The sequence below is a fragment of the Neopelma chrysocephalum genome, unplaced genomic scaffold (assembly GCF_003984885.1).
Source record: "Neopelma chrysocephalum unplaced genomic scaffold, ASM398488v2 Primary Assembly neopelma1_99, whole genome shotgun sequence".
NCBI classification, from domain to species: domain Eukaryota; kingdom Metazoa; phylum Chordata; class Aves; order Passeriformes; family Pipridae; genus Neopelma; species Neopelma chrysocephalum.
Genome location: NW_020897762.1, coordinates 1,396,329 through 1,419,139, shown reverse-complemented (window position 1 = coordinate 1,419,139; position 22,811 = coordinate 1,396,329). Strand labels below are relative to the sequence as shown.

At 43.2% G+C, this 22,811-nt stretch overlaps 1 protein-coding gene across 2 annotated transcripts in view; it reads left to right on the top strand.

Moving 5' to 3' along the window:
* Positions 1-22,811, top strand: part of SPRED2 (sprouty related EVH1 domain containing 2) — a 60,176-nt gene that overhangs the window by 5,832 nt on the left and 31,533 nt on the right. The window contains exon 1 of one of the 2 annotated variants that reach the window (XM_027694953.1): positions 19,239-19,563. The exons of the other annotated variant lie outside the window; for it this stretch is intronic. Coding sequence (XP_027550754.1) covers positions 19,547-19,563 — 17 coding nt within the window. The 5' untranslated portion in view covers positions 19,239-19,546. Of the gene's footprint in view, positions 1-19,238; positions 19,564-22,811 lie in introns of those variants that run through there. 2 annotated transcript variants of the gene reach the window in all.

Below are 22,811 nucleotides of genomic sequence, written 5' to 3'. Positions count from 1 at the left end.
CTGGCAGTATTTTCTCCTCACGTCAGGAGAAGGTGATCACGGTAACATGCACCTGATGGAGCCATTGGAGTGAAGTACTGTCTGCCCCGTGCAGTAAAAGTAGATGCTTCACCTTAAAATAAGGTGTGTTTTATCAAAAGCAGCATTACAAGGTCTGCTTTCAAGGCTGTTGGAGACCTTTCTGCCAACAGCCGGCAGGTTCTACCTGTTGCAGTAGGTCTAAGTGAGATTTAACCCAAATTACTGTTTTTGTCTCCAGCCTGCTTGCTCTTAGGCTCTTTGAATAACTTTATTCTTTGACTTTCTCTGCTTGCAACTCACACTTCAAGGACTATGTTTTGGGTTTTTGTTGTGTTTCTACTCCCCCCCTCCTTTGTTCTCAACTCCTACGTGTGCCGTAATCGGAGGAGAGATCTTGAGTCTATCAGCTGAGTATTGCTGATGGCTATTCCAGCTAGGAAGGAAACTTCTTACTGGCAGGCGTTGGGAGGAGGGGTTACGGGGCTTTTTAACAACATAAGTTGATTTCCCCATCTGTGGTGTGTTCAAAAACAGTGGAATTGCAGAGTTGCCCAAAATGTTTGGACTTTGACAGAGATGCCTGGCAAGGAGAGAAACATTTCATGACCTGAAGACTGATGTGGTGATGGAACTTACTCCTTGCTAGCTAGTTTTTTGTCCAAAGTACTACAGAAATCAGGCAAAAAGCAAGCCAGAAGTAGTCTTCAGTGAACTACCCAAACAATAAATAGATGGTTTTTATTTGCGTGTATATTAAATGGGCTTTTAAAAGTAACATTAGAGCTTGTTACCTGCGTACATCTCTTCCTAGGAACAAAAAGTGTGTGTCTTGTTGAGAGCAACCACTTCCCCCCACCTTTTTTAATAGGAAAGTTGAGTTGGTGGCTGTTCCACCTCTGCTGCTGCTCTCTGCCAGACTGGCGCTGATGGCGCTGGGAGATGTGTTGTAAAACCTGATAGCGTCTTTTGATCCTGCGTATGGGAAACACATCTCTCTGCTTGTAAGGACCTGCGCTGCTGTGCAAGGACAGGAGCATGTTCTGCACATGCACTCGAGTCCCAAGGAGATCTGGAAACACTTAGATTGGGGGGTTTTTAACTGCATTATACATACATCCTGTTTGGATAGTCCCATTACTCCTTTTCTTGCCGGTTAAAAGTGGGTCTGAGGACTAGGCAGCTTCTCCCCCTGTGCTGTACATTAAAGTGTCGAGCATTGCTTGCCTGTTTGTTGAGTAGTTGGGAACAAGATTAGTTTCCATCGCAGTTCTGAAATGCACTGAAGGCATTTGCACAGCAGTCAGAGTTTCAAAACGCTGTGGGAAATCGCAAAGCTCCTTCCCTAAACACCAGAGCCTGTTGCAGCACCACGGTCTCGCCTACCAGCTCCTTCCTGGTCCTCCCCTTGCCTGCGGAAAGACAAGATTTCTTAAATGATGTGGTTTTATAGGAGTTAAGTCCGTGCTTAGGATTAGTTGATGCCACTAGCAGCAATTAGCATCTGAGCTAGAACATATCTGTGTGTTTGTTTTTTTTTTTCTTCTTTTCTGTTTGAGTCTCTAGACCATTTATGCTTTTTATTTATTTCTTAATTCAGATGCTGGTGGTGGAAAGCGTTTTTTTGGGGGCAGGGACATGAACTGATACACACATAGCCTTGTGTATATCTGTTTTTAGGCGGGGTGTTCCTCCCTTTAGATATTGGCAGCACTCATTTTTCTGCCGCTGTAGAAACTCCTCAGCTGTAGCACCTTGAGCAGATCCCCATGGTGAGTTGGATGCCGCCCAAAAACATACCCATCGTGTTCACCCCCCAGGCTGAAGGCAGAGAGCTCAGCTCACCTCCACTCACTGCATTTCTTCCGCTGACATGTCCAAACACTCCCGCCTGGGTTTCCAAGTGCTTGGAAGGCATGCTGGCTGTTTACCTGGTTTTACGAGTGGAAAGGTATGCCCCCGAGCTGATAGAAGGTTACTAACTAATGCTTCAAGTTGCAGCATATAGGGAAGCGTGTGCTTTGCCTCAAGTTGGGACAAAACGAGGCAAGGGGCGGGTGAATTGCTGGGATCATACCTTGGAAGTGAGCGGTATTCTGGGCTGGAATGCCAGGAAGGTCCCATTGGGACAGTTGTCCATGGGACCTTTGTAAAACCTTGAGGACTGAGAAGAGAAAAAGTATCCAGGTGTTAATACTGGAGAGCTCCTTCTTTTTGTCTTGCAGTAATCCAGGGGATGCCATAAAGAGCTGCTGGAAGGCATCAGCAGAGCTGGCGAGTGCATTCAGCCGCTGCTCCAGGGATCTGGCTCTGGGGTTGTGATTATTTACAAACTGTCTGGTTCTTAAAAGTTATGTGGAGATCTGAAAGTATCACCTGAGCTAATTTAAAGTAGGCTTGGAGTTTCTCAACTGTGTAGCTTAGTTTTTGTGCAGTTACTTACTTTTTTGTTCGATTTATTTGAGTGATTGCTGTAATGCTTGGATCTTTGCATCTCTCCATGATTCCTCTGTACTGTGTGGGTGAGGGTGTGAGATCAGAAGTCCAGTGGCTCAGAAGGGTGATGAATGCCCAGTTTTGCCTTAGATGCCCCATGCAGTGGGTCCTGATCATGCCAAGCTGAGAAATTCACCCTCCTCTGCTTCCAGGTTGGCTATTGAAGAGCTGCATGGGAGAGCACGTTGCTGAAAGTGGGGGCTAGACCTGCCTTCTACCATCTTCTCTGTGATTTCAGCAATGCTGCTGCCTTATGTGATCACATTTGTTAAAACCCAAGGTGTCTGATTCCTTAGTGTTGTTGTGGTTTTTTTAAATGTTTTTATTTTAATTTTTTAACTTTTATTAAAACCCATGTTTGCCTCAATGGTGAGGGAAAGCCAGGATAGGCACCCCTGCTAGACCTCAGTGTAAATCCCTGTATTTCAGGACCTTGTTATGCTCCATGTATTTAAAGTCTGTGTGTATAAATTACACTGATACTTCAACAGTGTGCTGCCTTTTTTTTTTTTTTAATACTAGTGACATTACAGCAAAAAGTTTATCGCTGGAAATTTATAGTGCTGCCAACATAATTCATCCTTGACTGAAACTTGGCATGGGAGCTGTTAAGCTGGTTGCAGCTCGTCATTGCTTTACATGTTGTTACGGGATGTATGCAGTTTGGTGACTGTAAAGATAAAAAGGTTAGGAAATGGTACAGAGTTTTATAAAATAGTAATTGTGATATTTGCATTGCATGAGTGACCTCGTGTTTTTAAAAAAGGCACCTGGTGTTTAGTTGACCTAGAGGAAGAACTTAGTGAAGAGCTTGTTTTCTCTGTTTAAAAGCAGGAGTAAAATGATGCAGTACAATTAAACCACTAGAGCTGCTTAAGAGAAAAAAATTCCTTTTCTTTTTTTTTTTTCTGTGAAAGTATTTGGCATTTTGGTATAGTAATGCTTCATGAGAGTGTGTTGAATGGCTGGAAAGTTATCAAGCAGTGCTGGAGATGAGCTTCTGCTTGTTGTCTGAAGGAAGTGAAATGTAGAGAGTTAGCTAGGTTGGTTAAAAACAATAAATAAAATAAAATAATTAAAGGGGGAGTGATAGGAGACGGGCAGGCTGGTGCAGAGATGAGCTGGAGGCTTACAGAGAGCACGATCTCACAAATGCAATGAGGAAGTTCTAGAAATACCCTTTATAAACACTGCATCCTGCAGGAAGAACCTTAAAGCCCAAATAAACCATTTCCCCTTGTGCCTATGTATACATAAACTCCACTGGTTTGAAAGATCTTATCAAGTCAGTGATGTGCCTTTTTACAGTAGTTCCTGAAACAAGTTATATGATAAATGTCAACCTTTTTTTTGTTTGTTTGATTTTTGAGCTGTTCATCAGGTTTGTTTATTAGTCATTAAAGTCTGTGTCTCCCTTGCCCTTCCCCAGAAGTCCTACATCTTCCCAGGTCAGTCTGTCGGGATAAGTGACCATTTTTGGTTAAAATCCTTCCAAACACAGGGTTGTGCGGATGGGCAGAATCAGGAGGAAGGTGGGGGATTTTATCCATTCGACTCGATGTGTATATGGGGGAGGGTGATCTTCCCCCACCTAAAAGTTAGGATTTTAAGTATGTGGTATGTGCAGAAATGATTAAGAGACAGCACATAAAGAGGAGCCAGAAATATACTTATTTTGATGCCTTGGATTGAACTCCAAAAGAGTCTGTTGGTCCTGAGATTGCCATGGCCGTCTTTGCATGATACTGGGCTGGATGATGTTAAATATGTGTGCTTGCCATACAGTGATGTTTTTACCCAAGTCCTCTCCTGTGCTTGAACACTAAAAATCTTCTTGCCTTTCTCCAAGATTTATTATTAGATCCCAAAAATGCTCATGTGCCCAGAGGCCAAGATCTACCAGGGTCTCCCAGTTTTTGGGTGTGGAGATAGTGGTTGGTGTTCCTGTTCACCTCAGCTGTGCTGATCCTCCCCCAGCGAGCGGTTGAGGAGCCCTTTAAAATCACAGCCTGTGAATGAAAAAAATTATGGCTTAACAAAGTCTGCCACCAACCATTCATTTGGTTTGGTTCTGCATGCACGCCTTTAAACAAGATTCCTGAAATAAATTTTCAGGGCATGCAAAAAAGCAACCCCCCCTCTGCTTCATTCCAAACCCCCATAAGCAACAAAAAAGACACTTCCCTAGAGTTGGCAGCTGAATGGACTGTTTTAGAAATGGTGGTCCTAAAGATCCATAAATTGAAACACAGAAAGCCCCATCTGAGGTGTTTTTATCTTGAATACGAGGGTTTGGCTGTGGACCACTGAGATTCTACTGTGCTTAGTGCCTCTACATTTATTTTCTTATTCAGGAAGGCTCTAAGTGAACTGTAAACTGGGATAATTTGTTGATAAAATTCGCTGTTCTGTACAAAAGTCATGAAAAAATACATCTAGCAGCTTTGTGGCTGGTGGGGGTGTTTTGGTGGTTGGGGTTTTTTTTCCTCCTTCCCTTTGCTGTATCTCTAAGGAAGCGTGGGCTACCTTTATCAGAGTATTGGTAGAATAGCTTCCCTAGCCTTTCATAAGGTCAAATAAAAAAACAAACAGCCCTCCTTATGGGAAGGAAGGGATGGGGAAAGAAGGGTGTTTGTGTACACTTTCCCATTCATGTTTTAAAAAGAAAATATATAAACTTCTGGAGTCGGTGCCATGTATCTCATGTGATTATAGGAGCTGAGAGTTGGAAGCTTAATTTGCTTTCTCAGTGCTGACTCAAAAGAAAACCAAAGGGGAATAGCAGTGGGCAGGACAGCACTTAGTGCTTTGGGTTTGCCTCTGTTGGCCAAACACTCTCCACGTTCTGCAGTGATTAAAGCAATAAAATCACAAGGTGCTTTTCTGAATCAGTTCTCATTGGATTACAGATATATCTAAGTTTTCTTAGATTTTGGGTTGATGATACAGGGGAAAATGTGTCCTTTGTTCTAGCACTTAAATTTTGAGATTTTAGTAAAACACATACCTTTTGTGCAAACTTGATATGAAGAAAAAAAAAGCAGTTAAATGTTACTAGACTGTTTCCCTCTTCTGCTTATTCTCTGCTGCAGGAATGGGAAGAATAATTTTTCACAAGACCATTTACTGGGTTGTGGTTCTATATGAATCTGGTACCTTCCTGAAGATACTCAACTGCAAGTAGCACTTGCCTGTACCTGTTTTAAGAAGGAAAAGGTTGTTCTGATTTCTTGAGGTATAAATGGTAGAGGTGGGACTAAAAATGAGCATCCCTGGTTAGACCTTCTCCAGTTAGACCTTGGATAACAGGTAGTGAGCCCTGGCTATACCTACTCATGGGATGGATATTTAAAGCAGCCAGGTGCTGCCTTTGTCCAGTATTAAAGCAACCCCTGGCTTGAAAGCAAGGGTGGGAAAACCCAGCTGCTTTGGAAGAGGCATCTGGATCTGTTGTCTCTGACCAGTTGTCTGAGGAACAGTTGGAGTCAATATATAACATATGCTGTTTGTTGTGATTAATGCTATAAAGGACTCATTAATGGACTTCAGGGATCTAGCTGAAAGCTGCTGCTGGTGGTTATAGGGAATATGCCTGTGACTGGAAGAGTTTGTCTCTTCAGATGGTCAACATTAACTGGCCTTCAACTGAGAACTGAGCATCGAAGACAGATCCTTCACATCCTCTCATCTTTTTATGAAAGGGACAGTCCCAATCTTAGCATGCATTAAAAAATACTTGGTAAATAGCTACCAACGTTACTTTTGAGTGTGCTTAACACTAGATTTTTTTTTTTTTTTGCAGTGTGTATTGAAGTAAACATCCCTGCATGTAGTGAGAGCAGTGGGGAGAGAAGGCAAGGATAGGATGGCAGAGAAATTTGTCTTAATTGGTGATAGGTCAGCAGAAAAAACACGTTTTTTGTACTGATTCGTGCCAGTTTATGGTTTTATTAACTGCCATGGTGTGAATTGGGGCCAGTTGGGTCACCCCTTGCTACAGGGGGTACAGGAGGGTCGTGACTGTATTTTTCTTAGACCAGAAGAAGTGAATCTTCTTCTATCTGCAGACGGTACCTTCCAGTGTCAGATGTGATGAATCTTCCTCAGCTTATCATTCAGAGGTGCATGCCTTACCAGATACAGAACACCTGGCTTTTTTCTTGCCTGTTAAGCCCTATCGTGTCTTCCTTTCTGGATTCTGCAGGGTGCAGATGCCCAGCAGCGTGGCAGTTGGTTTCTACCTCAACTGCTGGTTCAAGCCCACATGCCTCGGGTTCATCCTCATTGCCTTGCCTGCGTGATGTCACCCAGATGCATGATAGTAGTGCATCTTCAGGTGACTTTAGAGGTACAACACCACCAGTTTTGTGCATTTCCTTGGCAGTACTGAGTTGCTATGATGTTTCTGAAGGAAAAGCAGCTCTGCTTTGTTCCATGAAGTGGTGGGGGGTGGAAGGTCACACCGAACCCCTGTTTACAGAATGGTTCAAGGGAGAGGGGTGCTTTGGGTTTTTGCAAGTTCTTTAATTGAAAAAGGCTCTCAACAATACCCAACCACTCTTTTAAGCTCTCGTTTCCTTAGGTGGATGGAATAAATGTTCAGCCTCTTTTCTCCACTTCTGCATGTGACTTTTGTCAGCAAGAAACTTCTGCTGGTCCCTGAGCTTCTGAGTAAAACCGGCTCCTCAGGGAAGAAAAGGGAAACTCCTTGAGAGAGCACTCTCCGGCGTCGAAATGCCCCGTATAAAAGCACGTTTGTACACTTTGTTACACGAAGGAATTCCTGGCTGTACCCAGCCTTAAGTAAATAGCCAGGGAGAGGCAAGTGAAGCATGACGGATGGCTGTGGTTGGCAAGGAGGGACGTGCAGCGTGGAAGTCCACAGTGCAGAGCAAACAATGGAGGGAGCCGTGCTGTGTTTCACAGAAGTGGTGTTGTGTTAAGAGAAAACTGTTTGGTGCCTAAAGCTCTGCCCAAGAACTCCTGCAACAAGTACAGAAAATGCAGAAAAGTGTGTTGGGTTTTTGTTTTGTCTTTCTAGTCCAGAGGTGAATTTTCCTGTTATGTTGTGCATTTCAAGACACTTGGAAGTTATAAGTCTTCATCAGTGAAAGGAAATAACCCACTAGTGTGTTTTGCTGATTTGATGTTTAGCTTCAAATTCTGTACAACAGAACATTTTGAAAGTTTATGATCTTTTTCTCGAGGATGTATTATATAAGGTCCAGGAAAGTCCTACCTGTAGATGGCCAGAGATGTCCTTACAGCTCCCTGAGTTGCTGAGATGGCAGAGTAGGGTTTTCCTTGCATGGCTTCAATGGAATTGTCCTTGGTTGAGCATCTGTTTCAGGCATCTCTGGCTGCATCATTCACAAAGGGGATTTAGAAACTCCTCTGACAGCAAAGGTAAATTTTTAAAACCCAGAGAAAATGTACAACTGGAGAGAGGGGAAAGTGCGGCTTGTTGGAAGGTGCTGCGTTGCAGGGAACATGAATGAGTTTCTTCACTTAGTTGAATAAAGAAAAATGGAAAGGATTGTGCTTGTTTGCAGCTTGTACGTGTTCTTGCTGTTTTCTGTTTAACTTATTCTGAAAACTAGACCTTAAATATGGGGAAGGAAATACCTAAAAGGCTAAAATCCAGTCCTTCTATTCATTTTATTTTGGAACGTTTTAAATACAGGAACTTTCTTTTGCAACATTGTAGCATTTGTGATCTAATTAAAATGTTAAATACACTAACCTCTTCTGTGCTTCAGAAAGATACTTAGGTTTGTATGTGGTAACTTCCCACTGCTGGGTGACCTTAGTTTTGTCAAGAGTGTGCTGTTGGTAGCTCCAAAGCTTATGCAGGCTGTCTCCCCATCTTGTGTAGCACAGCAGTCTTGGCTTATGTTGTCCATGGTTGTGCCTCTAGTTTTGTCAACACTTTTTGGGATTTAGCTCTCCTCTGCATTATGGATCATGCATATATTAGTCTGCTCATGTCATGGAGCATGACTGTGGCAGAGTGGATTTTCATTTTATTTTTATTTCTTTAGCTAGGCACTGCTGAACATGTTATTCCTTTTGGCTCAAATTAAACCTTCTTCCCACCCCAGAATGCACTCCCACCCTTGGACTTCCACTACACGAGGCATGAGAGACATGCAGAGCAGACCATAGGTTGGCACAAAGTTTCAATTAACTGTTAAGTGTTTTAGCCAGGGATATGATCTAATTAAACTTGAAGAGCGTGCTTGCCCCAGGTGAATAGAAAGCCTGCCCGAACAAGCGTTGTGGCACCGAGCAAGAATTACTCCCTATCAAAGGAAAAACTTAATTTTATCCCTACAAATCTCAATGGGATGTAGCACTTTCAGCAGCCCGTGGATGCAAGTTATTGCCTTGCCAGCTGTTAGCAGGTTGAAGTTAATAAAACCTGCTGTTTGGAAATGGTGTGAGCACCGCTGGGCTCAGCAGAGCCATCCTTGCCCATTTCACAGCAGCATTTCAGGAAAGCAAGTGAGGAACCACGTGGAGCTTGCAATGCCACGTGCTTGGCAGAGGGTCACACGGAAGTCCCAAGCGCTATCCAGGAGTGGGATTTTTGAAATAGTCCCTGTGCCATCCTCCATACCGGCAACAGCTGGTCACTATAGGCATGCTGGGCATCTGGGGTCCCTGGCACCAGAGCCCAGCCTTCCCCTTGCTACCTTGGTTGGCAGGAGAGTCCTACCAACAGTCTGTAAGTGCCATCACAATTTTTGAAGCTGCTTGACTTTTTTTTTTTTTTTCCTGGTGTCATTGGCATGCAAGTACCCATGGATCTCCCAGACTGGTGGATTTACTGGATAAGGCAAAAACATGCCAGCCAGGGCTGTGCAAAGCCAAGAAACCATGAGATGTCCCAGAAGAAGAAATGTCCAATGCTTTCAGCATCAGCCAGCTTACAACTGTCCTGGACCCCATGTGTTCTGTCACCAAGGCTGCCAAAGCTTGAAAGCGTGCTTTGGACAAGGCACCCAGCATTTTAATTTGCTTTTGTCTTACTTCATGCTATTTTTATGTGCTTTGAGGGCAGGGACTTGAAAAAGCCAGTCTGTGACTTGTGAAAGTATCTCTTGGGTATGGGCAGATGACAGATGTATCTCTTGGGGATTGGCTCTCACCTGATGATCTGCCTGAATGGCAGAAGTCAAAGTTTGGTATTTTTGTGGAAGTACTGCCCAGGTTTTTTTGGTAGCTCATTCTTTCATCTTCATCTAGAGCAAAGAAGGGGTGAAGCCAGATTGTCTGGGTGTCATTTCAAGGTTGAAATGACATTTCTGCATGGCATTTCAGAGTGCAAAGCTTAGGGAACCTTGGTGAGCACTGTATACAGGTCCACCTCAAATACTTAATTAGCAAGAGAGCATAAACTTAAACAGTCTTGATAGTGATTTCCTAGAAGCTGGTGCTCAAGGGCTCTGTCTCTGTGTTATTATTATTCCAATTTCTGCTTGTAATTGATGTGAGATGTTTAATTACCAACACTGGTAGTTAACATGAGGAGCTACAAGGTGATGTAGAACATTTGGTCTCATAAAACCCTGGTACATTAGGACACGTGAGAGACAAAACCAAAAGATAGCAAAGGTAACAGCTGGTCTGTTGAATGTGCAGCAGTTCATTAAAGGATTTTAATGTAGCGTATCACGTGGAAAGGGAATGTGAATTGGCAAAAGGCAGGTGCCCACTGTTGACCATACCGTCATAGTCCTACGTGACACAAAACCAGAGGACATGTGGCTTGGTATATTCTATGTCAGACAAAAAGCAAATGCTTAATATTTGATCCAATATATAGATACTTATATATTTGTACAAATGTTCCATGCAGTAAGCATACAAATAGCATCTGCATCTTCATTCCAGTTGTGGTAGAGGTCAAATCCAAGTGGAAAGCTAATTGTACTTGTCTTTTTTTAATGTAGATCATTTCCCCACTATAGTTAACTAACATCCGCTAACTAACGTGGAAATTTAATTATATTTCCTAAACTATGAATGCCCTAGTTCAAAGGGATTGCTTTCAGTGGACAAAAATAATTCAACTATAAATGGTAGTAAAGAGTGAAGTGATGAGGACGTATTAGGAGAATAAATACTTAAACCCTTCTTTCGGGTTAAGTTAAACTTATTTTCTGCATTGATGGCTTTTCGTGCTCTGGGAATTCTGCAGGCAGATGTGAGCATCATTCTGCTTTTAGGTTGACGCTCAGCACATGTGCGTAGCATTGGCTGCAGTGGGAATTATCTAAATTTCTTTTAGGCTTTTGCAGGGAAAAGGTGGAGAAGTTGCTTCAAAAAGATTCTGGGTGAAGACAAATTGATGTGGTGTCCCTGTCTCCTACACTGTCCACCTCCTTTAGCAGCAGAAGACCCCTAGGCAGTGCTGTTCCTCAGACTGACTCACTGGAGATAACTTAGGTATAAGACATGACACGAGTGGAAAAACTCTTCATTTTAACAAGTACTACCTTAATATTATCACGATAAATATACCAAAATACGTATCTGGAGGGAGCACCCAGTCCTGTGGCTGTGGGGAGAAATGCAACAGCAAAATAACATGATTTATTGGAGTCACAGACAGAACACTGTCCATGCAACAACTTGTAATGACTTCAGATGAGGTGAAAACTGAATAACAATGTTGGTTAGGGAGGCAGCAGATCTGTAATGTGCAGGATGGCCTCCTCATCCAACAGCTCTGGGGACCTGGGTGAGGAAAATCTGTGCAGCTGCTTTTGTATAGAGAATAGTGTGACCTGCAGATGGAGGCTTTTGCTGGTATCTTAAGCTTCAGAAAAACAAATATTCCCTCAAAATAACATAAAAAAATAAACTTCCACTTCTTCCTGTTTTTATAGTTCGTTATTTCCTCTGTGTCATGGTTTTGTCTCCAGTACTGTAGATTGTTAATCTTCAGAGGATCAGGACCTTCATAGAAGTATTTCCTGTACATGTTTATCTGTCTTTTTAACAAATTAGTGTCTACTTGTTCTCTTCTGAGTTTTCCTGCAAATAATAGGAAACCCTCCCCTCAGTAATAAGACTTTTTTGCTAGAAAAAATATCTTGATGAATCACTGCCAGGGGTTAAAGTACCTTCTTTATGACTTAGTTGATGGCATCCTTTAGGACATCTGCAAGTAGCACCAAATTCCAGAGGTCACTGTCTTTGTGTTGGTTTTGGCGAAGCATTGTTTCAGCTAGACTTCATTTACTTGGTTGTGAGTGCATCTGGAGGTCTGTCCAAGTGTGAGCTGGACTCCTGGAAGAGGGATGCTACTACATCTGGGCTTTCTCTTGAGACCACAGATTTCCACCTAATTTATTAGTAAGGTTGAGTGTTAGTCAACAGAGAAGTGCCCATTTTCTACATCAGCTCTTGTGTTGCCTTGTTATAATGGGATGGAGGCAATCTTTTCAACCACTACACTACTTTTGTTACTGTTAGCTTATCTCAGCACAGTTTTTAAATATATGCATTAAATGTGCACATGTAAACGTATTCCTCCTAAAACATGCATGCGCTTTTGTGTTGGATGAGGACTGAACTCCCAAGTCCTCCATGGACTTGTTACAGCCCAGGCACATCCGGACAGGGTGAAGATGGGAGAAATGTGATTTCTCCCATCTCAGAATTGACGGTATGCATCATCTATGGATTTCCAAGGGAGAGCACTGGATTTGGATGAGTAACTGGCTTTCCTCCTCAGCTTTCTATTTTGAATGGAGCTGTCATCATCCGACTCTGTCACTGAATCCATTGGAGCTGGGCCTGTAACTCAGTGCTCGTTCTGGCACTGCCTCGGATTTCTGTGGTGGGATGCACTGAATTGCATTGATATCCCAGAGCATCTTCACAGTGTTGGCCTGGGAACTCCCAGGGCTGTCCCTGCAGTGGAGGAAGCACAGTTTGGGCACCGGCCTCCTCATGGTGCTAACGTTAATAAAAAGGCATCCCTGGATGAAGAAGCAGCTTGCAGGTCCTTGCCCCACCTTGCAGATTAATATTGAAAATAGCACTTGATCCGCCTCAGAGGGTCTTGGATGAGGGGGTTTATTTGATGAGTTTTTTTCAGACATCTTGTCAACTTGTGATTTCCCATCGTGGTGAGAACTGTTCAGCAAAGCTTGTATTCATCTTGTTTTCGGGCAATGCGTGCATATGTCTCTCCCTTAGGAGGCCGAAAAGCTGCAAAGCCATCGCTCTTTCCTCTGAACATTAATTTCTAGTGCAAAAGAAGGCCTTGCAGGGCAGTCTTGACTTGTCAGTCTTTCACTACCGTCTTGTCTGGGAGCCAAAACATCACAGTGGAGTGCTGGGCATGGAGCTGCCCTCCCTTTGCACGAATGCAGCAGAGACCAAGGCTCTTCCTTGCTATAATTTCTCTTTCTGCAAGATATTAGTGGACGTAGTGGCAGAGGCGGGCAAATCCTAAGCAAGGAAGTCAGACTTATAACTGGATCAAACTGCCTTGAGGAAAAAGAAAACGAAGTTTGTAGGTGGGGCATCAAAGGATAAGTGTGCATCTCCTGTCGATTTTGTGACCTTGATAAACAGGAATTAAAACCCTAGTTAAATCTGAGTTTAAGGGGAGAAGGAAAAAAAAAAAGAAGCCATTTTGGATTGAGATAAACACTTGTGGTTTCATTATCATCTGCTGAACATGCGTAGAGTGGTGGTAACAGAGCTTGAGACAGCAAAAAACCAATGGGAAGTTAGGAAAAAAAAATCAGGGTATATCTTCTTCCCTTGTAGATATTACTGTAATAATTTACTGGAATTGGGCAATGTATGGTATAGATGGGGCTTTACACAAAGAGAAAAGGTAAATGCTTTCCTCTCACAGATCTTCCACAAGAAGATAATGTTGCTTTTCTTCAGTATTCATTTTTTGATGTTTTTAAACAGTGTTGTCGCCCATTAAATGAATAGACTTGCACAGGCTCTTGCTTAGCAGTTTTTTTGGCCTTATGTGGGGCATTGATGTTATAGTATTCCAGGAGATTTGAGATGGCAGCTCTCAGCTAATACTGAGTGCACCAAAACCCCTGATGGGTACAGGATGAGAAGCTCCTTCACTGTCTTTGGTGCTAAAAGGAAAGACCATGGGAGGCTTCAACCTCCTTCAGGTGCCAGAGGACTCCAGCTGTCGCTATACTGACCCTTTCTGGAAGGAACTGGTGTGAGAACGTGAATGTGCAGCATGTTGAATAACTCATATATATATAACTTACCTGCCAGAATGAGAATACAGGATGACCCCAGGATGATCCCCTGACTGACTTCTCTGCAAGCAAAATGCCTCTTGCCAGTGATACATTCAGCGGGCACTTTGCACCACCACATCTTTTAGCATTTAAAAGATCTGCCTGTTAAAGCAGATCTCAGGAAATACAAGCTGTTAAATGCATGTGACACTGTTGTGACCGGGCGAAGGACGGTGGTAGGAGGAGAGGCGCAGGCACGCAACTGCCAGCATTTTGAGGAAGCGCTTGTTTGTTTGTCCTTTTTTTCCATAGCCCTCTGGCTTTCCAAGGGAAGCGACGGCAGAGATGTAAACAGGAAGGCTGGCTGCAGGGAGAACAAAGTAGAGGTTAGGAGATGCACACAGTTGGCCAGAGGAAACCAAAGGTATTGGTGCTGCCTGCTAGAGGACTTAATAAAATCAGAGAGCTAGGAAATAGAATCGTAGAACCATAGAACGGTTTGGGTTGCAAGGAACCTTGAATTTTACCCAGTTCCAAAGCCCCTCCCATGGGCAGGGACACCTTCCACTGGAGCAGGTTGCTCAAAGTTCCATCCAACCTGACCTTGGACACTTCCAGGGATGGGGCATCCACATCTTCTCTTGGCAACCTGTGCCAGTGCCTCGCCGCCCTCTGAGTAAGAATTTGTTCCTACTGTCTAATCTAAACCTGCCCTCATTCATCTTTAAAGCCGTTCCCCCCTTGTCTTATCATTGCATGCCCTTGTAAAAATAGTTAATGCTGGATGTCCTGATCCAGGGCAGGCATGGTGAAGCTTGCAGTGCTCCATACAGGATGGAAAGCCTGCCCGGTGTTGTTTTCTGTGCTCTGGCGAAAGCAGACTGTGAGGATCACTGTCCTAAATGAGCAATAATTCCCACGCTACTAAAAATGAAAGTAGACTCATAAGCTGTAACCATCTTCCTTTAAGTCTGTAAAGTAGCAGATTGTTCCCAAGAGCACTGGAAAGAGCTGGACAAGGTACATTGTAAGGGCAAGATAATGTTTTACTAACACTGACAGGAGAAGCAGAGTGATCCTGGAAATTTAAGCTGGTTAGCTGAAGTCAGGCCCCAGCAAAACAGGGAGCTGGCTGACAGGAGGTACAGTCAGCATCAGATTGAGAGTATGAACTTGGAACCGGTCAACATGATTTTATGGGAGTTCTCAGTGATTTTAGAATTGTAGGTGGATAAAGGTTATCGTATCGTGGTGCTTGCTTCTTCGTCTGCTTTTGCCGATGCTTCTGGCATGGGGGCTTTGCAAAAGAAATAACCAGCCCTCAAAGAGCAGTAAAGATGATTGGAAATCTAGAAGGAAGAAATTGGAGGAGACAAGAAACTGGATATGTGTTGTCTAGGATGTGCATAATTAGTCTGAGAACACTTGCATGGTAAAAAAAGAGAAAGCAAAGATGCAGTGGTTAAAAGATTCCCACGTGAAGTACTTCGACTTTGAGCTAAGTATTAAAGTGCAAAAAAAGGGAGAAGGAAGGCCTTTCTTTTTCAGTTTGTCTTTTTTTTTTTAATCAGTTTTCTGTCAGGAAAATGAAAGTTTGCAGTGTGCCCTGTGATGACTGAGTCCATGTCACACAAGTAAAGCAAAGTACAGGGTTAGATTTCCTGGAGTATATTACAGCTGTTTGTCCAGGTATCAATTAGGAGCCACAGAGGAAGGGTTTAATTAGAAGAAAAGCACATGAGGCTTTTCCGGCACAGAGGAGCTCGATGCATGTCATTTGTGTAACCTCTTTTCTGGTCGTGGATGTTTATTTGGAGTCAAGTAAGACGCTCTGAGCGCTCTCCTTTGATCTCTGTGCAGGAAAATTAAATCCATATGGCCTCCACCCGGAGCCTTTCTTCGTCCTGGCTGGAAATACCATCTATGCTGGGGTCATTTTTTTGTTGTCATCCATATGTGCAAAGGTCCATTCATCTGTGAGAATGACGTGGAAAACAGGGAAAAACATGGATAATGATATGTAGGGAGGAGCATTTCAGTGCTCCCAGAATGTTCAGCAGCCCCAAGCACATCATAAAATGTTTGTGTCCTTCCTAAGGATCTACTTTTGTGCCCTTTTTCCTATTTTTGCCATACTTCCTGCTCTTCCATACAACACAATTCTTAATGAACGCTGTATTCAAGACAACTTTGTGGGTAACAAGGACACCATGAGTGCAATGGGTGTCTCTGAAGTGCTAGGCATAAAGCTACACTGACCATGTCTATAAAATCTTTTGTTTGGGTTTGTTGTTTGTTTGGGGGGAGGGGGGTTTGGTTGTTTTGTTTTGTTGGGGTTTTTTTAGTTAAAACAAAATGGCAAAAAGCGACCTTCTTTACCTCTCACAAGGCACAGTAAGCAATGTTTAGGCAGTATTCTGTAGATAATCTTGAATGCTACACCTAAGATAGATTGCCTGGTGTTCCCAGATGATGAGGCATGACAAGTTGGTGTCCCCTGTATGGACCTGGGACTGCAGATACTCGGAAACCCTACACTGCACTGAAATGATGTGCTGAAACATCTTTTTGCCTGGTTCACAAGCTGTCAGGCTTGGTCCCATGCACCATGTTAATGTTGTGCTGCAGAAGTTCAGCCCATTAATATGACTGGTATTAACAAGGTGACTGGATTTCTTTCTCCTCACAAGTAATCCAGCAGCCGCAGTGAAAACGGGCTCCTCTTGCTCCGACCACAGTCTCAGCTGTTCGAACCATGCTTGCAGTTGGCAGGTGGGCAGCAGATCCACCACCTTGTTGGCTCTCCAGTTGCGATGTTTGCTTTGGATTTCTAATAGCAAAACCCCGTAGCAGTGTGCACCTCGCCGGGAAATGGGGGAAGTGTTTGTGTGTTAGCACGGCCACTCACCAGTCCAAGGTAGGAATCGCAGGAAAGCTTTAGAGGATATTTCACTGTAGCACTGAGCTAGTAGGGATGGGTGTGCAATCTACTGGACAGGGTAGTATTTGAAGGGAAAAATAATATTTAGTATTATAATAATAATTAAAGAAAAAAGTGCAGCGGCATGGCCAACACTAGAGCTGAGGTTTGCTACTTAGACTTTAAGTTAAAGAACATGTGCAAAGGTGAGAACCCAACCAGTGATTCAGTTGATGCTGATCTGGTGACTTGATACCTGCTTCCCTTCAGAGAAAACCCTTGGGAGCAGGGCTTGAAGGCACCTGAATGAAGTGGTGGTTCTTCTTGACTGATGCAACATCTTCTCAGTGTAGACAGGAGACATCGCTATGGATTGAGCACGCTGTAACATTCGTAACAGAGAACTTTTCTCTGTCTTGCATTTTCACATGCAGAGTGTTTCTCCCTACCTACTCCTGACCCTGGGCAGACCAGCAAACAGGCAGCTTTGCAGAGAATGCCCAGGTCATGGATGAACCCAGCCCCGTGAGCTGAGAGCTGCCCTGCGGCAGCTGTGAGACCGTGTTCCCTGTACAGTGTGATGGCTTTTCCGTGTAATGTGTAATGCTGGAATCGTGTTTGTTACACTGCTCCTCCATAAAAACCTTCTCATAGTCCCGAGTCTCTCCGTGTGCTGAGCCTTGAGTTTCTAGGAGGACCAGTGGCAGGATGGTCTGCAGAGCAGTAGAAAGGCGAGAAAACAGGGAAGCTTTGGGGAGATGTAACCACTCAAGATTATTGTTTCAAAAACATGATTACAACACAGCTTATTCAAAGATAGTTTTGTCTTAACACAGGGAGGTTAATTTCATCTTCTGTCCCTTGGGAGAAAAGCTTTAGAAACTGGACTGCAGCAAAAAGTGCCAGGCAGCTTTTTTTAATTTTTTTCTGGCAGATGTTGCCTTGGACTTTTGTGCTGAGTTCTTGCTGGAGACAGCTGAGAACAGAGCTGATGGCTGCTGCTTTAAGCATTTGATGGTAGAAGCAGGGCTGCTGCAGAGCTTGAAGAAGAAAGTGAGGCAGCAAATTTTAGTAGAACTGGATAGGATGAGAAGTGGACTGAGGATGTGCAATTAAAACTTAAAAAAAAAAAAACCACATTTTTTTTAATTGCTTGCATACCGTGGTACTCTGACTAAAGAGCTACCCATCAGCTGAAAATGTACCACTACCAACACAGTACTCTTTGCCCATTAAATTAAAGACCCTTTTATGTTCTATATTGAAATACAGTAAACGCAGCTGTCACTTGATACCACTATAACAAACTTAACATGCTGCCTGTTGCCTTCAGCACGGCTTTGGAGTGTAGCTTGATTCCACTGTCATGACAAAATCCAGCCAAGCTGCAAATAGGTGCCTGTAGCTACACCTGCACGAGTGCTCGCTGGGTGCTGGAGAGAAGCAGTGAATAAATACTGGTGACTCTGAATGTCATAGAATCATAAAATAGTTTGGAATGGAAGGGACCTTTAAAGGCCATCTAGTCCAGCCCCCTCAGATGTCCTCAACGTCCTCTGTGCAGCCCGGTGTCTCCGCACTGAAGGTGGGTTCAAGCCTTGTTGATCTCAGGCTCAGCATTTCTGTGGTCCAAGCTTGAAGTTTTCAAGAGTGTATGTGGTTTTAGGTTACTGTGTCTCCAAGATGGGGATGCACCTTTCCTAAAGGATGTTTTCAGGCATTCGCCATTCTCCATCTTGGGGAAAAAGTAGTTTTTGCTCCAAATCAGGGTTAAAACAGACTGGATTTAAGGAAGGCAGAAGCAGCTGAGCCTGGAAACACTTCAGTTAGCTTTCTTCTCCCCTCCTGCCTAATCATCAGCATAGATTAGTTCAGAAACTGGACAGGTATTTTTAGAAGCTGCTTTCAGAGCCCCAGTGTCACAATTTTTATTCTTGTCATTGGTGCCGAAGCAGCTCTTGAGCAACATTTCTGCTTCAATGAGAGGGTGTTTAGGGATGATCATATAACTTGGGGGGACATACACAACACACTGGCTGAGCTCTGAGGAGATCCAGCAGTTAGGACAGTTTTTGAGCTGCAATGGAGCACTTTGAGACCAGCTGTCCAAAATAAAGCTCGTGTGTAGGGATGTTGCTGTGTTGACACTTCAGTAGCATGGGCTACCTGCAAAGGTATGGTACACAGGGATCTGTAGCTGATACTCAGAAATACCAACCTGTTGCAAGCTGGAAATATTTAAAATCCCATTAAAACTTGGCAATGGAGACAGACACCTTGGGAGGCTGAGTGCTTCCTCTGGGCCTGTTGAGTTGTTTGGACCCTTGGTCCCAGCGCTGTGTTAGCAGCTTTGGGGGAATTAAAAGTGCTGACGGGTTTACCAGAGGATGTGACACCTGCGTTCAACTTTGGACCTGTTTGTAGTCCTGGGTGAGCGGGTGCCACGCCTGCCGGGCTGGTGCAACCTCCGGGCAGCACGTTTGCCCCGTCAGCTGCTGCTGAAACACCCCCCCTTATGGATTTATGGGGGTTGTATCGTAATAATTTTATTTTTTTTCCAGCCTATAACCGGGGTGGGGAAGCGAGGATCTTTGGTCGATGCGTGCGCTTGTGCTCTTCGAGCCGGGAGGATATTGCGAATGAGTAATGGTCCGGCTGGGGCTGTAATGTGCAGAATACCTCTGGGATGACTCACCCGGTACAATGCAGCACATCCCTCAAGGAGACTGAATCACGCATGGGGGGAAGCCGCTTCCTCGCCCAGCAGCAGCCAGCTGGGACACTGGGACGTGGGGTAGCCACTGCCACGGGAGGCTGGCGGTGGCAATGATGGTAAAACGGAGCAAAGAGGGTGTAAAGTGTAGAGGAAATGGCATCCCCCAGCAGGTAAGTGTGTGTTCTGCCTGGATATAGTTTCATATTTTTTTTCTCTTGGGTTGGTGGGGTTTTTTTTCTCCACCTTCCCCCATCTGCCCCCACAGCCCTTCTGAATGTTGTCTAAATCAGCATATGATTTATCAGTGAATATGTAAGACTACTTCTGTGAAACACTGCCTTTCATTTCTGGTTACATGTCTTTTTCTTTTTTTTTTTTTCAGAAGTAATGGTTTAGCATGCACCCTCTCTTAAATACAGAGAGGAAAATAGATGCTCCCTGGGAAGCTGCTTCCCTTGATGTCCCTCTCCATGGACACTTGATGAAGTAGGAGATTTAAAGAGAGGTGGAAGACAAAATCAATGTGCATGCTGGTTTTGATGTAGCTAAGAATGTATTTTCTTTTTTTTAGAGTTCATTTATCTGGCAAAAGATAAAACCCCTTTAGCTTTAGACTGCAGTTATCCTGCTTACTCCCTCACCCCTCCTCTGATACAGATTCAGCTGGAATTGAGTCACAGAATTTATTTTTTTTTTATATTTGCAAAATATTGTCTACCCTTTGTAGTTGTAACATACGTGTCATGGAGGATGTTTACAGAGGGTTAAATAAAGTAGTCTCCACTGATCAAAATGGAGGATAGTGGGGAGAAATTCAATTGCTTTGGGCAAGCAATTTCTGGATTTTTTTTCTTTCCTTTGTAAACTTAGAGTTTTCAGAAAGACTGTGTCTATGTTGGTGTGGATTCGTAATTTTTTTTATGGGATACAGTTGCTGTGCTTGTTAGGTAACATAGGATAGCATTAACAGTGTTTAAGGTCAGTGTATGTTAGAAAAAAAATTAGGGTAGAACGTGGTTGTGGCTTTTTTTTTTGAGGTGGGGGGGAATCAATTCAGGATGCAGATCTTATGGATCTACCTGTTTGGCTGGCTAAACTTTTATGTGATTTTTGCTTATCTTACATGTGATATAAAACAAATACCATCTGTCATGCAACAACAACTTCCGTTCTCATTACAGTAAATGATAGTACTAATTAGCTTCCTTGTAATCTGTTAATATTTCATACTCTTGCACAAAAATAGGAAGACTTGAGCGTGCAACTCTTGCCAGTACTGCACGAGCTGCAGGCCAAATTATTCAAATGTATTGTGTTATTTAACTAATTTTTTTTGTGTGTTTTGCTGTCCCTTGTAATTTTTCAAGACATGCCACCATATGCAGCCATAGCCATTTATTGCAAAATTGACCCATTCAACAAATTCAAAGAAAAAACTTTTTTTTACAGATTTCATTGAATGGTTCTGTTTTTATTAAAATTTCGTTAACATTTTCATTAAAATAAATGAAATAAGATTTCATTAAAAGTTCTGTTGTGAGTGTGTGTGTGCCACTGATGTCATATCTGTCTTATAGGAAAGAAAAACAACTTTTGGGGTCTTTTTATGGCAAGATTTGCTGTGGATTTTGATAGCTCTTAACACAAGTTCAACAACATGTTACATAGATGCTTCTATACAGACACAACTCATAAATTAACCTGCCCTGATGCTGTTAGAATTTCTTTTTATTGCATAATAAGCTGATTTCTGGGAGACCGCTTAAATTCCATGCACTTGAGCTGCATCAATGGATCTTTGCTTGCCCATCAGCATTCTTGCAAGCCAGCTTCTTTCCCTAAAAGCTGCTTGCCAGTTTGTTTGAGGTTTTGCCCATGTGTACAGCACTTTGTGGGGATCATCAGGCAAATCTGGCACAGGAGAGGCTGAAAGATGGATTTAGTCCATGCAGGACTACATTGTATGTATTTATATGTATATATGTATATATTTTAAAAATGAGTTTTCATGTACTTCCTGGAAGCATCTGAAATAATTATGGGATTATGAAATCCCATTTGAGCTGGTTAGAATAGGGCTGCTTCTCGTAAACTCAATAAAATCAACCTTAAATGTTGAACACACGTTTTGGTGAAAGGGTTCCTTTGTTCCTCTCTGCCTCGGTATTTAAGGGAGATGTGGAGGCGGGTGGCTGGGTTGTTGCAGGTGTCTTGGTTTTTTGAGAAGTCCTTTTTCTTCATGAAAAAAACCCCAAACAAAACTGCTATTAATTTTTCCTATGAAGGATTTTTGGATGCGCTGAAGTGCTTGAAGCAAACCCAGGCTTGCTGAGCACTGCCTGTGGAAGTCCTGACCCCTCTTTGGGGCTGCTCTAGACCAGCATCTCCTGAGCAAGGAATGTGGAGACTGACCCATCTTATATTTACTCTGACTGCATGGAAACTAAAATTTCCCAGATGCCTTTTTATTCTGATGGTATTAGATTTGAAAGACAGAAAAATAGAGGTTGCAAATTTGTGATACTGCAGTTGGGTTACAGATAGAGTGGTTCTGTGTTCCTGGTGTGGTGCAGAAGTGAGGGCAAGGAAAACTTTTGGGAGGTTTTCCATGGTTTTCTTTAGGCTGCATTCTAACATTTGATCTGACCAGAGAGGCACAGGTGGCTTTTTTTTTCCATGGTGAAACTTACTGAAAGAGCTTCAAACCTGCTGAAAATCCAACTGATATGGAAATATCAACTTTATTTTGCTGTAGCTGCATGCACTCAGAAGTTTGCTTTCCAACAAATTGGTAAATTAGGTTTTGAAGGAGAAAATGCTGGTTGTAATCTTCATATATTTCACCCTTGCTGGAAGGTTCACAAACCAAACATCAGATCAAGAAAGCCTGACTCCAAAAATAGCAGTTTTTCACATCTTCCACCAAAATGTCACTGCTTTCTGGCTGTGGGATGAACTGCAAAGAGGAATGCTCACAATGTAATTTGCAGCAATCACCTGGGCGGAATGGGATGGCTTTAACTCCAGCTGCTGGAGCTGCTGGGGCAGGGAAGATACCTGGCACTGCGAAATACATCCAACTCAGCCAAGAACAGGTTATGCCCCAGTAATCGTAAAGTTATGTTTGCATGGATCCAAATAGTTTGAATTGTGTTTATGTGCCCAGTTCAGCTGAACAGCTTGACCTCTGCTGCTGTTGAATTAGCAGCCTCCTGCTGTCCTTTTGGCTCTTCCCTGAAACCTGGAATCTGGGAATGTCAATGCATTTGTTAAAAGACAGCAGACCATAATTTTGAAACGCGTTGGATGCAATCACGTTTCTGTCTGAGACCTGAATCTCTCCTGGTCTTGTAGGCTGCAGAGTTGGGAAGGGAGGAAAATACTGAAGTGCCTTATGGCTACATTAGCAAGAAAGTTT